General features: G+C 39.4%; 1 protein-coding gene across 7 annotated transcripts; it reads left to right on the plus strand.

Annotated features, from left to right (window-relative positions):
* Positions 1-191: 191 nt before the first annotated feature.
* Positions 192-15,786, plus strand: MISO1 (mitochondrial inner membrane subdomain organizer 1). Of its 7 annotated transcripts, XM_089508994.1 has the most exons (6): positions 296-341; positions 2,581-2,707; positions 5,639-5,698; positions 7,936-8,089; positions 12,233-12,393; positions 12,608-15,786. In XM_089508994.1, the coding sequence occupies exons 3-6, from the start codon at positions 5,654-5,656 to the stop codon at positions 12,872-12,874; spliced, it is 627 nt and encodes a 208-aa protein (XP_089365120.1). In that variant the 5' UTR covers positions 296-341; positions 2,581-2,707; positions 5,639-5,653; the 3' UTR covers positions 12,875-15,786. The 7 variants fall into 7 exon arrangements, with proteins under 7 accessions (XP_089365119.1, XP_089365120.1, XP_089365118.1 ...); XM_089508993.1 differs by lacking the exon at positions 2,581-2,707 and having other exon boundaries at positions 192-341; XM_089508992.1 differs by lacking the exons at positions 296-341; positions 2,581-2,707 and adding an exon at positions 366-561.
* Positions 15,787-17,870: the final 2,084 nt, after the last annotated feature.

The raw sequence follows: 17,870 nt of genomic DNA on the forward strand, positions 1-17,870 counted from the left end.
TTTTCAGCCTGAGAGGCCTTAAGGAATCATTAAACGACCAGCCCCAGGATTGCAGAGGAGGCAGCCATAGAAGTGGAATAAGTGTTGTGTGATATAATAAAAGTGGCCATTATTTGTGCGTTTATGTGTGTGTGTATTTTCTTTCTCAACAAGGGCGGTAACTCAGTCTAATAGCCAGTAAGTGGCGCTGCGGCCTAGTCTGGGAAAGAAGAAGCCGCACAGGGAAAGGGAGGCCGCGGGCGGCGACGGCTGCAGTAATGGCGGGCGGCCGAGGCGGAGAGCCCTCCAACTATCTGGCGCGCCTCTCTGAGTGGGCAGACGCCCACCTCGCCCTCGTCAGGGTACGTCGTCGTGGTTGAAGCCAGGAGCTCTGAGGGAAAGAGGGAGGCTGTTTGTGTCTGAAATGGCGGCAGCTAAGGCGCTCTCCCTGCCCTGATGCAGAGGAAGGGGGCGCAGGGGTGGAAGGAGCCCTCTTGGGCTAAAACGGAGGGCTTTGGGGAGCAGCGCGTCAGCCATAGTTTACACAGGCCCCTGCCTTTTATCGCCTCAGCACGACTAAGGGTCATTCATAAGCATTCTCTCTCTCTCTCTCTCTCTATGTCTATATATATGGCGAACCTATCATGTATGTTTCACATAAGGTTGGCATGTTTCCTCACAGCAGGCGTTTGCCATTACCATCCTCTGCGGCCGACAGAGTGTGACTGGCTACAAACTACAAATCCCAGTCGTAGCGACCCTAAGGTGTGGCCATGGGTTTTTCTAGCATGTTTCTTCACAAGGGCCGTTTGCCATTGCCATCCTCTGAGGCTGAGAGGGCGTGACTGCTGGCCCCAAACTTCAAACTACAAATCCCAAACTACAAACCACAAACCCCAGTTTAAGACTCATGGCGTTATCAAGGGTTTTTCTAGCATGTTTCTTCAGAAGGTGCGTTTGCCTCAGAGGCTGAGAGGGTGTGACTGGCCCCAAACTACAAATCCCCAAACTATAAAATCCCAGTTCCCGACTCATGGTGACATCCCCCCCCCGGCGTTATCCTGGGTTTTTCTAGCACGTTTCTTCAGATACGGCATTTACCATTGCCATCCTCTCAGGCCAAGAGGAGATATACCTGTGATTTATATTATATTATATTTTTATCCCCCTTTTTATCCCAGAATTGCATCCCTAACTTGGATATCTATATATCACCTGCAATATATATTATGTTTTGCAGTGTTACTTTAATTTGTATTGCTCTTTTCTCCCAGAATTGGGATCCAAAGTGGGATATCTATTATCTATATATCACCTGTATATATGTATACGTGTGTGTGTGTGTGTGTGTGTATGGTGAACCTATCACTTCTGGGCACGATTTAATAACAATAATAATCAGAAAATTTATTTGTATTTTCCTGCCTCTCCCAGGTGGATCAAGGTGGGGATACAAGCCAACAGTAACAATGAAATACAAGAATAAAACATATAATTTCAAACATTAAAACAGTTAAACATTTATAGTCAACATTTATAGGATAAAATGTTCTGATCCTGGATAGAAGAGTGAATGATTTCTTCAAAGGAGGTTTGCCATTCACTTCCCCAGAGGCTGAGAGCATGTGACTGTGTTTGTGTGTGTGTATACACACACACACACACACACACCCCTTGCCCTGAAGCTGAGAGCCTTAGGGGAAGGTGATGGCAAAACTCCTTTGAACAAATCTTGCCAAGAAAACCCTGTGATAGGTTTACCTTAGGGTTGCTATACCGGCTTGAAGGCACAAAACAACAACAACAACAATATATATTCCTATAAAAACAGCATATATATATATATATATATATATAATGCTAGTTTTATAGGAATTATGCCTTTTTATATGAATTGTATCTATTATGCTCTCTCTCTCTCTCTCTCTCTCTCTCTGTGAGAGCCAGTGTGGCATAGTGGTTCAAGTGTTGGACTATGACGCTGGAGACCAGGGTGTCCTTAGGCAAGTCACACTCTCTCAGCCTCAGAAGATGGCAATATTTATTTATTTTATTTATTTTATTTTATAGCAAACCCACTGTGAAGAAACTTGCCAAAAAAAACCCATGATAGGTTTGCCTTAAGATAGCCATGAGCTAGAAACAATGTGAAATACTTCATGCCTTTAGCTTTTAATAGGGCTGTGCTTTTAACTTTTTATTATTCTTTAAATGTATTTTTAACTGTTTTAACTTTGTATTTTTAATAGAATTGGGTTTTTTTTTAAACTTTTGTACAAATAGTTTTTTTTAGCTCTCCCTTATTTTAATTGGGTGTGAGCCAGTGTGGTTTAGTAGTTTGAGCACTGAACTGGAGAACAGGGTTCAAATCCCTGCTCAGCCATGGAAACCCACTAGTCATCTTGGGAAAGTCACATGCTGTCAGCCTCAGGGGAAAAAAGGGCAAGCCTCCTCTGACCAAATCTTGTCAACAAAACCGCATGATAGGTTCCCCTTAGGGTTGCCATATGTCAGAAATGACCTGAAGGCACAACACCACAACAAGGTAAGCCTGCATTCTGTTATCCTATTTGTTCAACTTGTATGCAAAAAATATCATAGGAAGAGCAGGTTTAAACTCAGAAGGAGGAGGAGTGAAGATAGGAAGAAAGAACATCAACAATCTAAGTTATGCAGATGACACTATACAACTAGTGGAAAACATCAGAGACTTGGAACAACTACTAAGGCAAGTTAAACAAGAAAGTGCAAAGGCTAGCTTACTGTTGAACATTAAGAAAACGAAAATAATGAACTTGCAAGATCTATCTAAATTCAACCTAAATAATTAGGAAATTGAAATAGTCAAAGATTTCCAGTCCCTTAGATCAAATATTGATCAGAACTGCAGAAGCTGCAGTCAATAAATCAAAAGATGACTAGGAATGGGAATGACAGATATGAGAGAATCAGACAGGCTCCTAAAGTGTAAAGATATACAATTGATCACTAAAATGGGGACTGTCCAAGCTATTATATTCTCTATCACCCTGTACAAATGTGAGAGCTAGACGTTGAAGAAAGCTGGCAGAAAAAAAATTGTTTGAGATGTGCTGGAGAAGAGTGCTGAGGCTACTGTAGATGGACAAAAAGACCAACAAATGGGTCCTTGAACAGATCAAACCTCAACTCTCCCTGGAAGCCAAGATGATGAAATTGAGTCTGTTGTACTTTGGCTACATCTTGAGAAGGCATGACTCATTAGAAAAAGTCAATGTTAGAAAACGTAGAAGGTGGTAGAAAGGGAGGAAGATTACGTGCCAGGTGCTGGACTTCATCAGAGAAGTCATGGGCCTGAATTTACAGGACCTAAGCAGAGCATTGGAGGACGGGTGGATCTTGGGGCCAACTCAAGGGCAATTAACAACAACCAGAAGAAAAGAGAATTTCTGCAAGGAATTTGTTGAACTTGTTACATCTTCTACACAAGTATTTAAGCAACTTTGCTTCTTTTGCAGGATTTTTTAAAATGCAGATTTTCCAACTGCCCAAATACTTTTGGAGCAACCTCATATTGAAAAAGAAAAGAAAGGGGAATAAAAATGCAACACAAGTTTGCTTTGCTCCTTACTTACATACTACATCACTGGTAGTTTCTCTGTAGGAATCAGTGGTTGTTTTCAGATTTGAAGTGGTAATTCATTTATGAATCTGTTACCTGTCACTTAAAACTTTGTTGTTGTGTGTCTTCATATCATTTCCGACTTATGACGACCCTAAGGCAACCCTGTCCCAGGGTTTTCCTGGCAATATTTGTTCAGAGTAGGTTTGCCTTTGTCTTTCTCTCAGGCTTAGAGTGTGTGACAAGGGTAACCCAACCCATTGGCTTTCTATGGCTGAGCTGGGATTTGAATTCTGGCTTCCAGTCATAGTTCAGTCCTTAAGCCAGTATACCATTCTGGCTCTTCTGTTCAAACTATTGCTACTAAATAAAATTGGTAGCTTTCAAACAAAGATATTTTATCTGTGTACATACTCCTTTAATTTGAATGCTTTTAGAGCTACTGCAGGGGTCAAAACAGTAAATATTTCAATTTCAATGCCCTGCCCTCCACTTGTGTTTAATCTTTTCTTTATTTCTCAAACTGCACAACTATCAACTTTCCAACTGCACAGTCCTACCCTTCTTGTGGATTTTGTCCCCTACTGTGTGGTTAAAGTACTTATTTTATTTTATTTTATCCCGCCCTTTATCAAAAGATCTTATGGCAGCATATAAATAATATAAACAATGCAAACAAGTTAAACATTCTAAAACAATACAAATAATTTAAATATGTTAAAACAGTTAAGTATGTTTTTTTTAAGTATTAAAAATCAGGTTTAAAATTCAGTAATGTTAAAAAAGGTAGAAAGTGGTAGAAACCACGTATGTGCATTAGCATTTTGAGATAAATCATTGTGGCTGCAAGGCTTTAATAAACAGCCATGCTTTTACGTGGCCCCTAAATAAAACCAGCATTGTTGCCAATTGGGCACCTGAGGGGAGGGTATTTTACAGTTGGTGTGCCATGCCTGAGAAGGCCCTCAAGTGTCTTCATAGAGTATATTGATCTCACTGGTGAGTCACATAGGAGCCTTCCCCTCTGCATAAATTAATCACCAGCCAGGCCAGGCCCGTATACACAGAGGCACTCCCCCAAGTATCAAGGACTTTAAATGTTATCACAAGCAGCTTGAATTCATTCTGGAAGTGTATTGGCAGCCATTTAAAACTAGCTGCAGCTTTCAGTGGCAGGCCAACATAGAGCATATTACAGTAGTCTGTTTGGGATACCCTGTCCATTTGACTACCTCATACTAGAAGGGATGAACTCATTAAAAGGCAGAAGGTACATCTGATGGAAGAGCAGGGTTCTTGGTACCAGCAGTTGTAGCGTTCGAGTGTAAGGCCCCTGAGCTTGCATTGGACCATTTCTTTGTGAAATTCAAATCAAACAACATAGAAACTATCAGGAAGCACAAATTAGACCAGATAAATATCCTGATGTCACATGGTTTCGATAATTTTTCAGTGACTGACTCAGTTTCAAAATAAAAACATTTTGGAACAAATTCTGTCTGTCTGTCTGTTGTAGTTTAGCATTTACAGCATTATGAAGACCATCTTCAAAATATAGCCCATTCCCATAAACATATTAATGCAGAAGCAAGTGCCACTGATTTTAAGGTGACTCGTGTATATGTTTCTTCAAGTTGCCTGTTGACATATGGTGACCGCCCCCCCTCATAAATATTTTAGCACAAACCTATCCATGTTTGCTATCAAGTTAATCTATCTCAGCAAAGTCTGCATAGACATGCACTCTTAACTGTACAGTTCTAAACAGATCTAAAAAAAAACCACAGTTAAGAGGGGCCTATTCTCAGGTATATGTGAACAGAACTGCAGCCTCAAATCCTTTTCTTTTGTTCCCCAGTAATGCTCTTGATTCGTTATAGATCTCTGTTTTTTATGGGAAAACATTTCAGAACCAGTTAATTTTGATGGCTTTATGTGAACCTTTTTGACCATGTATTGTGGCAACTTCACTGCATATTTGTCTTTTTCTATTCAAGTAGAAATATCTCTAGGTGCCAATGGTGACAATTATTATATTATATTTTGTATTTTCTACAGAATATCAGCTCTGGAATGGCAATAGCCGGAGTGATTTTACTTGCAAAGAGTGTTAAACTGGTAAGTTGTGGATTGAGTGGAAGAAAGATTATAAAACATCTACAGCCACTTGACAGAAAGGATATAAGAGCAATAAAATTCCGTACCACTGACCTTCTCATGTATTTCATTTTATCTATTATAAGCAAGAGGGAAAGCTTCTGTTATGTTTTATGTAGTGTTCAAGTAGAGAGGAATAAACTTGAGTGAGCTTCAGTATGTTACAGATCATAACTGTCTTAATTTTAACCAGCAAACCAGATTTTATTGCTACAATAAATTGCTTAGTTTGAAGATATTCTTCTAAGAGTGTTTATTTATTTATTTGTATTCTGCCTTTGTTCCAATATGGGCCTTAAAGTGACTACATATCTCCTTTGAATATCTTTGCAGATATGTCAGTTACTTTTAGACCCTGAAATGTCAGATTGGGAACATTTCTCAGAGTTGTTTTGTTTATTGACAAAACCTTCAGATGCAAGATCTCTGCAAGGTCTTCTGCTTCAGTCAAGAGTTTTCACAGTACAAAAGGAAGATTTGGGAAAGAAACCCTGGTGGCCTGTCTTAGTCTGGAGGCCACATAATATATGAGCAGCACATATAAGAGTCAATCTAATGAGAAACTCCAGCTATTAGTGCAGCCCCTGCTTGTAGTTCTTTTTTCCCATCAATCAGTTTCTGGCTTGTTGTCATCTAATAAATGAGAGATCTCTCAGAGACCTCCAAGAGCCCCAGTCATTAACAGCCCTGTCCAGGTCTTGTCAACTCAGGGCCCTGGCTTCCTTGATTGAAGCATTCATCTATACTGTAGTCTTTCTCTTTTCCTGTTGCCTTCCACTTTCCCCAACATTATTTTTTCCAGTGAGTCAAACTGTTTCATGTATATTTCCAAAGCACAATAGCCTCAGTTTGCCCTTTTGGTTTCTAGTGAGAGTAAAGACTTGATTTGCTATAAGGCCCATTGACTTGTCGTTTTTACAGTTCATGGTATCCATAGAAGTCTCCTCTAGCAACACACTTAAAATGAGTTGATACCCTTCCTTTCAGCCTTCTCCACAGTTTTCACAACTACCCATTTAATTGCAAATACAGTGGTCTGGATGATTCTGACATAAAGACCCTGGACCAACCACCAGCTTTCTCCCTTCTTGCCATACACTGGTCTTTCAGAGTTTTAACATCCATGGCTTCATAATTCAACCTCCACCATTGCTATTTTTCCTTTGTGATATGGTAAGGGCCCATAGCTGAAAGGGAAATATAATGGCCTGTTACAGACTGCCAAAATAAAGCTGCTTCGAGTCTCTTTGGAGGTATGCTATTTAAATGATGCATGGGTCCTAAGAGTCCGGAGGTCATGCCAAAGCCACACTCCATTCCTAAGCACTGGAGTGCAGCTTTGGTGCAGCTTCCGGATCCTTAGGATGCATGCATCATTTAAACAGCATACCTCCAAAGAGACCCGAAGCAGCTTTATTTGGGCAGTCTGTAACAGGCCATAGTACTCCAAAGCTGCAGGGTAGAACATTGATATGGCCATTTTGCATGCTTACTATTTAAGGGTACAGTTGAAATATCTTAGAAGGATTTCATAGGGGTTTCTCAGGCAAGAAATACTCAGAGGTGGTCTTACCAGTTATTTCCTCTGAAATATAAACTACAGCACATGGTGTTGGCAATATCCCATCCAAGTACTGACTGCTTAGCTTCCAAGATCTTGTGCCTTTAGTATATAATTGACCCTCCATATCCACAGATATTTATATCTATGGATTTAACCATCCACAGATTGAGTGTATACACACACACACACACACACACAGAGAGAGAGAGAGAGAGAGATTTCCCAAAGAGCAAACATGGATTTTGCCATTTTATATAAGGGACACCATTTTAGTACACCATTGTATTAATGGGATTGGAGCCTCCATGGATTTTGGTATCCACATTGGGTCCTGGAACCAAGGTCCAATTTAGAGTTGCCATATGTTGGAAATGACAGTAAGGCACACAACAGCAACAACAACAACAGTAGTGGATAATATATGAGTGTGGACTGCAGAACTAAGGGTACTTTAGTATCGTAAGACCAGTTTATAAAGTGAGAATTTGCCATAGTCTGAGCTTTTTTAAATGAATGATTAAAAATATTGCTGCTCAGTCATGCATATATTACAAGAATCTAATATAAAGTTACCCTTGTATTCATTTTGTCATGTTTTTTTTTCTTGTCTCTTTTTTCTTCCTTTTATGGATAGACAGCCAAATTCACAAATGCCTTGGAAATACCCTCGGAATTTATAGAAAAAAATGTTAAACTCCGTGGACGGTTACACCGAATAACTGATCAAGGATTTGAAATTGAGCATGTCCCCATCACCCTTCCAATTATTTCATCTTTGCAGAAGAGATGTAAGTAGGATGAACTTTATAATTGTCCTCATAATGGCAAAGCTAAACAATCATTAACCATTTGTTACCAGAATATGATTGAACAAAAAAAATGGAACATGTATTGATATTTCAGAAGAATGTGAGCAGCTAATATCTAAATATTTATTTGTTAGATGTATATCCTGCCTCCCCACCCACCCACCATGGGACTCATGCCAACTTAGAGTAAATCAAATGCTGTATTATAAGCAATACTCCATGAATATCTTTTTTAAAGGGGGAATTTTCAAAAGTCATTTGATATACAGAATCTCTGTATATCCAAAGAAAAAGCATTTGAAATAGCACCAAGCATGTCAAAAGTTCTGGTGAAGATAGCAGTCATTTAGAGATTATGTATTTATACAGTTTTTGCTTTCTGTATCTACTTTATACTCTTCTCTCATCAATGCATGGCTTGAGGTAGAGGCAAAATGGTTGCTTTTATGTAAATAATACTTTTAGCCATGTTCAGCACTATTTGTATCTTAACTTTTCCACTTGTGAGTGAAATATATGGGAACCCTTCCCCCTATTATGCAGTTCCTTGTAGACAGAGGTTTTGGACATGCTACTGGTGTTTCTTCAAGAATGAAGACAATCATTCCACAAACTCCATTGTTCTTATCAAGGGTGTCATTAGGGGGTGGGGGTGGGGGCCAGTCACACCAGGTGACACTCTAAAGGGGGGTGACACCACTGCTCTGCAACCATCGGTATTTTGGCAGAAACAAACTGTGGCATTCATTTGTTTCCCTTTAAAATGCTTTAAGAGATGGTGGGAGTGGCGTGAAGCTCAGTGGGAGCAAAAAGGAGAGGCCCTGAAATTTTTAAAGTTAAAATTTAAAAATTTAAAATTTAAAAAAACTAAAAATTTAAAAATTATTGAAATTTCGAATGTTTAACCTTCTTATACTTTCTTTTTAAAATCACATTTTAACCAAATGTTTGCTATATATATGTAAATACCTTTAGGTTGTGCATATGATATTATAATTTGAAGGTATATAATTTTAATTTTGCTAGTTGTCACTACTATTAGCATGATATTCAGTGGTGTATGGGAATTACTACTTACGAGTAACATCAGTGGAAAAAATATTATTAAAGATTCTGTATGGTGTGAAATGGGAGGAGGTCAATGGGGGGGTGACTCTATGAGCACCCGCACCAGGTGACACCAACCCTAGGGATGCCACTGCTACTCATAACAACCAGACTCATGGGAAAAACCCCATGGAAGTAATATCCATTATACCTTAAAGGCACCAGAAGCCCCTTCTGAGGAGGGTCAGCTTTTTAAAAGTTTATGAGTCTCAAATATAATATTGTTATTGGGTATACAGTACAGGTCTAGAACCTTAATTGCTCTAGTAAAGAATTGTGAAACATTTCATTCTGCCTAAATTATCATCACTTTCGAGAGGAAAAATGAAAACAGCTAGATTGGTCTGATGGGGAAAGCATTTCCTAAATTTCATATTCACATCATTGATAATGTAATGACACAGTTGATTTCTGGAACAGTTCTTGGTTCCATTGGACATAGAAAAGATTGATTTTTTAAAAAAAAATAACAGTAAAAGCAAAAACATATGCCTGGATTCAGACTATCTGAAAGTCTGTGTCTCCCTATATGAACTTACCTTAGTTTTAAAATCTTCAGGGTAAGGTGGTCCCTCAGTCCCACAACCGTCACAAGCATATTTGGTAACTGAGGACATGGGAGACAACCTTCTCAATGGTGTTTATCACACAGAGGTTTTTGCAGCTCAGATCCGACGTGACTGTGGAAAAGGCAACGGAAGGGCAACCAGGTGTGATAAAACATTCACGTTATAACGTGAATTTGCATAGCTGAACCAGGAGTCACCCCGGGTCTGAGCTGCAAAAACCTCCATGTGATAAACACCAGTAGCTGCTTGCAGGTTGTGTAATCCTTGCATGGAAGGTTTGGTTGTCCCCCTGCCTCCTTCAATTAGCAGGCAAATACCTCATGCCTTTAGCTTTTGACACGGCTGTGCCTTTTTTAAAAATGTGCTTTAAATGTGTTTTAAATTGTTTTAACTTTGTATTTTTAATAGAATTGGTTTGATTTTTTAAAAAACTTTTGTGCAAATAGTTTTTCAGCTCTACATTGTTTTAATTGTGTGTGAGCCAGCATGATGTATTAGTTTGAGAATTGAACTACAACTCTGGAGACCAGGTTTCGAAACCCTGCTCAGCCATGGAAACCCACTGGGTTACCTTGGGGAAATCACATTCCCTCAGCCTCAGAGGAAAGCAAAGGCAAATCTCCTCTGGACACATCTTGCCAAGAAAATCCCATGATAAGATTGCTGTATGGCCACCATAAATGACTTGAAGGCACACAACAACAACAACAACAACAACAGCACCAAGCTACCTTAGTTCCTGTGCAAAGAGAAAAGTAGGATGTAAATAAAATAAAATAAATGAATGAATAAAAATTTACTTGAACTGTGAAATCATCCTGAGAAACTGATGAGACAATGGGTAACTTCCAGACTAATCACTCTTAATGCTACCAGAAGAAGTGATAGGGAAGCACAGATGTATCACAGGTGGAAAACAACAGTGGAGCCTTCCAGATGGAGGACACTTAGTGCAATAAATCAAAAAGTTGTGGAGCTATACTATTGTTCCCAGAAATGGATTTTCTTCTGTTCAGAAAAAAGATGTGAAACCATGGAAAAACATTGCATGGTAACCTGTTGCTTACAATATTGTCCAATATGAATATGAAATTCTGTGAACAAGGTAGGACAAGGTAGGTTTGTTGAAAGCCTCATCTGAAAGCAGTCTGGCCCGAAACAGATGGACCAAACAGTACAGCTTCCAGCTGCTTCAGGGGCAGGGCAGGACATGCAAACAATGGCACGCCCCCAGAGTGGCTGGAAGCCGCTCTGAGAACACTTAAGGCAGCCCAGGGCTGCTGGCAGAAAGAATGGGGAAAATCCTCTCTGCATGCAGCTTGTCTGAATGTGGGCCATCCAGTCGCCATGGTCCTGGGCCACTTAGGGCTTGATTGGGGTTGGAGCAGCCAGAGACCACTCTAAGCTGGTGGTTTTTTTGTCCCCTATCTAGGGTCCCATGGAGTTCTGTGACTGAAGTGAGATGCAATAAAAAGCACTGGTTTAAATCCAATTTTACTCTCAAGTAAAATAGACCTATTGTAATAAATAGAATTTGTTAAGCAATGTCAACATCAGTCCTATGAATTTGCCTAGTCTTCTTCAGCTGAGACTAAAATTGGATTTAATCTTTTTATTTCAAAATCTTTAAATCTTCTAGAACTTCAGTTGCTCTTTTTTGTGTGCCTTCAAGTCATTTCTGACCTATGGTGACCCTAAACTGACCTTGTTATGGGCTTTTCTGGTATTCAGAGTGTACAGTCGGCCCTTCTTATACACGGATTTTTTATACACGGATTCCAGCATACACGGTTTGAAAATGTTCCAAAAAAGGATAAATTTACCTTGATCTTCCATTTTTTATAAGGGACACTATTTTGCTATGTCATTATATTTAATGGGACTTGAGCATACACGGATTTTGTTATACGCAGGGGATCTTGGAACCAAACCCCAGCGTATAACAAGGGTCCACTGTATGACTTTCCCAAGGTTACCCAGTGGATTCCCATGGCCATGCAGGGAATCAGACAATGTTCTCAAGAGTTATAGTTGCTCTAAAGGTAAAAAGGTTTTCCCTTTGACATGATTGTCAAGTCGTGTCCAATTGTAGGGGGCGGTGCTCATCTGTTACTCAGCTGAGGGAGCCAGCATTGTCAAAGACGACTCCATGGTGATGTGGCCAGCATGACTGAATGGAATGCTGTTATCTTTCCACCAAAGTGGTACCTATCTATCTACTTGCACTTTTACATGCTTTTGAACTGCTAGTTTGGCAGAAGCTGGAACTAGCGACAGGAGCTCACTTTGTCACATGGCGCTTGGGCCAAAAACTGCCAACCTTGCGATCATCAGAGTCAGCATCTTAATCATTAAGCCACCTACCTCTGCTTCTTAAATAGATTAAGTTAATAATGTGTTTCTGATAATATTGTTATAAAACAAAATGTTATGTATGTGTACCTAGGGCATTCAGATGGATTGTTACTGGTCAGACTTGCTGGCGTGGAATTAGTACCAGGTGGCACAGTCTGGTTAAAAGACGAAGTAAAATCCTCACAAATGATGTGGTTCCAACTTCTGGGAAGAAAGGATTCAGTGCTTCATTGCCTTGTGGTAGTCAGTAAGGTAAATAACAAAGCAGGGGGGAAATGGATACGCTTCCTTGAAGCTTGATCCTAAACATGTGTAGTCTGAAGTTGGTCCTACTGGGCTAATTTTAGGTTTGCAATGTTTTTTTCTTTGTATTTGCTATTTGAATCATTTTAGTTTACTCACTGTAATTTCTTAACTTTGATTTTTGTAAAAGACACACAGTGTTTCTAATGTTCTTTCTAAACAGGGTAGATTTTCCAGTGTCTGTCTGAATGAAGAAGTCTTGAAACAAGGGCTTGGCAAAACAGTTAATATTGAAGGACTAGCACATGAATCCCAGATATACTGGAAGCTTCACAAAAGGCTGCTTCAAGCTGAATTGAAAGCTGTCAAGAAACATAAAGGAATTTGGAAAGAGGAAACATTTGTTGAGAAACTTAAAGAGCATATTACCAATAATAAATATATACAAAAGTTGAAACAGTTTGCAACATGGCTAAGAATCCGCCTCTGAAAGCACTGGGATTTGTTGAGGGGAAAAACAACAGATGGAACAGGATGCAGTGTTATATTCTTTCTGTCAGGATAATATTACAAAATGCCTGGCCTTGTGTTGGTGGCTCCTGCCTTAAGGGACGAAAATGAAAATAACACAGAATTTTTTCTTGAGGAGATCAATGCATATAAGTAGATACTGGTATAAGTTGAATATATATTTTATTTTAAAAATGAAGAATCCAACCTAGGGTGCATAACTGTTCAGCACAAGAAGAAAATGTAACAATAACTGAACAGACAGTGATGTGAAAGTGCTGATAATATCTGTTACCTAGATACCTGTTAGCATGTGGATGTGATTTACAGAAGTCCGTTCTATGTTAACCATGGGGCATCTGGATATGAGAGCAGAGAGAACAATATACCTTTTCCCAGTGAAGTTTTTATTGTATATTACACTTCATTCACTATATTGTAGCCAGAGTTGTTAAGTCAGCTAATGATGACTTCTGTCTACATCAGCCTGTAGCAAGATGTAAACCTCATGCTGCCATCAGGTTCTAAATGTATCTCACCTGGGCAAGTGTTTTTCCTAGTGCAATTAAATGCATGCCAGCAGCATGAACATGGCAGCCTTACCATAGTAGTAGGATAATTTGGTTGCCTAAAACCCATCCTACAATTTCTCTTGAGTTTTACCTCTGTACTCTCTGTCCTATGGGAATTACAAGTTCTTATCACTGTAAACATCACAGTACTTTCTCTGCTTGATATACTGTATTGAACTACCTATTATGCATCTGTTTTAATCCAGAAAAAAATGGAAATGAACCCAAATGTATACTTACATTGAGCATGTGTTTATGCTGAGGTTTATTTTACTTCTAATGGAACCAACTTGGCTTTGTTGTAAAGTTTTTGTGGCCTGTAGGGAAATTGCATATAGTTTCACACAAAGAGCTTTTCATTCCTTTGCTGTGCAGGTCCAACCTGGTAGCTGTAGAAGCATTCATCCACTTTGTTGCTACTGGTATTTCCCAGGGACTAAACAGATTCAAGCCTTGATCATTCCATAGGGACCAAGGTTCACAGACAAATGTACCCATTCGTGTTGTTTACAGACCACTTTCTGTGGTTGCAGTCCTAAATACATTTACAGTACTTAGTAAAAACTTGTTGAAATTATGGACTTGCATTTGAGGAAGCGTCCATTAGACTAAGATGCAAGTCTTTTGCTGTGTAACCTTCATTGTGTACTTCTTCCAAGATTAATTGACCTGATCATAACATCTGAGCACATGACTATTTACTTTAGTGGAACATTATGTATTACTGTTCTAAACCATTTATTTATATGCTTAACTAAGATTTGGCAATCTGCTGATAAGGCTAATATTTTAATAATTTGCCTCAACATCTTGAAAAATAATATGACACAGAAAAATAAATGCTCCAGTATTTCTTTTCCTATTCTCTTTGCAAATCACTCCAATATAAAGGAATATAATTCCTTAAAACATTAATCTATTTAATTACTAGTAATTCAGCTGCTTTAACAATAAAGTGATTAACTGTAAATCACTCTTGTAAATGTGCTAATTTCTTGTGTCACTTAGCTTTGTAACAGGATAACAGCTGACAGCATATGGTACATATGCGTGCCAGGCTTCCATTGCTGACTGGCATTGCAGATGGACCTCTCTGTGCACAATAAAGTGTGTGATTGTCAGTGATGAGAGGCCCCTTCTTGTGAGGCTGCCTGTCAAAATGGTGGCTTATGTCTTATCAAGGGGATAGATGAAAAGCTGGTGCCTCATGTTATCTCCTGTAACCATTGTTAATAAATGAAAACAATTAAAACTGCATGCATGAGTGTAGTGACAGAGTGGTGTTGAAAAAGGCAAAGCATTGAGCTGGATCCTTTGTTAGCTGAAAGGCACTAAACTTGCAGGAGGGGCCTGGGTGAGGGGAGTTGTTAATGGCACAGAACAGTTGTAATATTCTCTTTTGCCAACTCTTGCCTCCACCATAGTGTCTGCTTAATTTAAAAGATCAGAAGAGAACAATGAAGAAAGCATGCTAATATACTGATAATTCCTATTTGCTTCTCTTATAGCAAAACCAGATCTGGGCATGTGCAGACTGAAAAATACCTATGCCATATGAATGCATATATCTGCTTGTGGCGTATGAGAGGCTGCATCTGTTGTATCCTTATACTTTCAAATACAGACTCAACCTGTCCCTGGAGTTTATCAGACAAGGGAAATTGGAAGTATAATCCAATGGCAATCTGAACGCAATCATGGGGTTTAACGTTATTGCGTGATAGACCGCCACACACAAATTCGGGCCATGGGAAGTCAGTCCGAGTGCAATCATGGGGTTTCACGTTATTGCGTGATAGGCAAATTCGGGCAATGGCATGCTATTTGGGCAATGGGGAGCCAGTTTCAATGCAATGAGCATTCATGTAATTTTACTAAACTAGCAACTTTACGTGAATGCATTCTGACCCCACTTTCTTTTCATTCGAAATTAAGAGAAATTCCTCCGGTGTGATAAACTCCCCTGAGCGAAAGCTGTCCTTCCTCACTGAGAAAAGAAGCAGACTGTATAGTTCTTCCCTTATTTCTCTGTCAATGGCTGTTGGGTGGGGGAGGCTAGAATATACTCCCATATCAGTCTTTTCATGAAGTGCAAACATCACTTTTCCTCCAAGCAGTTGCTGCTGGTCAATGGGGAAAAGAGGATGGATGGTTTGTCCAGGCCTCTTGTTCTGCTCCCAGCAGGGAGCCAGAAGTGACAGTGCTGTTTCAGAGGCTTATCACACACAGTGGCTTTTATTATGGTTATTATTTATGTCAGAAGTAATTCTGTTCTGGTTTTCTTTTTTCACATTTGTATTAAAGTTCTGCTTTTTAATTATACTAATGCATTTCATTTCAAGCAGATGCCTCTTTGAGTATTTGATTCTGTTAGCATTTTATCTGTAGGAGTGATCTGAGAAGAAGAAGAAGAAACCCAGCCACCTTGGATAATGTTCTATGTAAACTGTTTCCCTTAAATATCAGTGAGAATAGAAACAACCTGAAAATATATTTGATTTGAATATTTAGAGAAAAAGTTTGAAGGGGAATTTTAATTATCATGACCTTCTTCCACATCAGAACTATACTTTATAGGAGAAGCACTGGATCTGTTTCTAGTGTGTTTGCAAGTGACATTTGAGTCTTAAAGCTGAAATCCTAAAGGTTTAAAGATCCTAATCAGAACAATCTATAGAGCACTATTCACTGCATGTTCTGCTGTCACCACTGAGAAGTGCTGGAGGAACGGCCTGGTCTGTGCCTTGCCTTTAGTAGCCTATATTGGCCAAAGGTGCTTTCAGACTGAATCTGTACAAGTTACCACCATTCTTTGCAACTATACCATAGATATCTTTGCACACCAGAAATCAGGGGTCAAAATATGTGGCCCTACAGATGTTGCTGTACTATATTGACTGCTAGCTAAGACAGGAGTTCTAGTCCAGAAACACCTAGAGGCTACATATTCTCCAACCCTGCCACTCACCCTCAAGTGAATGATAATGGCTGATGAATTTCCAGACTACCTACCCTGTTCAATTGCTTGAGCCATGTCATTGCAATGTACTGCTTTTTCCCTTCCAAAAATATGTTTATTTAAAAAAGATGTTTACCCCATATCCAAGTTGCTGAACAAGTCTAAATAATAAAAAAACCTGTATCATAAAGCATTAAAATGCACTGTAGTGCTGTAATAGTCAAGGTAAGATGAGGCAGCTGTTAAAAACATATAGCTGGCTATGGCATTACAACAGTGGGGAAATAAAACATCTTAAAAGTGCTGAAAGGATGTAATGAAGAAACCAGGTGCTCCTCTTTAGGGATGATGATCGGTAAGTGAGGCCCAGGACTAAAACCCAGCTTTTGCTTGTTACCTAAAATATTTTTGTCAAGGGTGGGCACCTGTAGGCATGGGTCAGTAAAAAAAAAATCCCTTTAATGTTCTCCCTGAGCCTCTGTACACTTGGAAAAATAGGATGCAAGTTACAATATTTTTATGTTTTTGCTGCCTAGCTGCTGTATTAAAAGAGGGCTCCACCGCTAAGGGAAAAGTGCTTCTCTAGCTAGGACCAGTCCTAGATGTTTTGCAAATGCCACCCCCCACACTACACCAATATGGTGTTAGTGGTTTGAGCATTGGACTAGGACTCTAGAGACCAGAGTTCGAGTGTCAGCAGGACCATGTAAATCCACTGGGTGACTTTGGGCAAGTCACTCTCTCACAGCCTCAGAAAGTGGCAATGGCAAACCCCCTCTGAAGAAACTTGCTAAGAAAACACTTAGCTAGCCTTAGGTTTGCTATAAATCAAAAATGACTTGGAGGCACACAACAACAACAACAGCCAGGGCCTACCCTAGATAATTTGGAAAGTGTATCCCATCCTCAAAATGCATAGTACCCAAAGGCTGCCCAATTGTGCTAGCACCCAAAATGGAAAATCTGTTCTGGATATAAAAATATTAATTTGCTACCCTTTCATCATGATACAGTGAAGAGCAGCTGGCAGTATCAAACCAATAAGAAATAAAAGAAGGGGAGGGAAGACCTTGAAAAGATATCCAGACATTTTTCTTTGCTATGGAATTTGCCTGATGTTCCTGAATGTGTGTTATGTTTAGGGACAAGAAAGTCTTATTCTGTTTATTTCCACAGTTCACTGTGAGCACAACATTTCAACTGTGGTGGCTGTTTCTTATCTTGACAAACTGTAATCTAAATGGTGAGAACAAAGGGATTTTTTTCTGCAAAGATAATTCTGCCTTAAGCAGGGGGTTGGGCTATAATGATCTGCAGGTCCCCCCACCCCCAGTTCCACAATTCCATGAACCCACAACTTAATGAATCCTAAACAGTTATTTAAACTACAGTCCTGTCGCCAAACTCTGTTTTAATCATGGCTTTAAAGTACAATATCTACATGA

This window comes from Sceloporus occidentalis, unplaced genomic scaffold, assembly GCF_023333645.1.
Source record: "Sceloporus occidentalis isolate IW3139 unplaced genomic scaffold, rSceOcc1.0.p SCAF_2, whole genome shotgun sequence".
Lineage (NCBI taxonomy): Eukaryota > Metazoa > Chordata > Lepidosauria > Squamata > Phrynosomatidae > Sceloporus > Sceloporus occidentalis.

What these genes read in the sequence shown, in the direction of transcription:
- MISO1 (XM_089508991.1), top strand. Translation starts at nt 598, where the DNA reads ATGTCTATATATATGGCGAACCTATCATGTATGTTTCACATAAGGTTG. An exon ending in CCAGTCGTAGCGACCCTAAG is followed by an intron (nt 745 to 5,638) that starts GTGTGGCCATGG and finishes TATTTTCTACAG; the next exon opens with AATATCAGCTCTGGAATGGC. An exon ending in TTCATCTTTGCAGAAGAGAT is followed by an intron (nt 8,090 to 12,232) that starts GTAAGTAGGATG and finishes ATGTGTACCTAG; the next exon opens with GGCATTCAGATGGATTGTTA.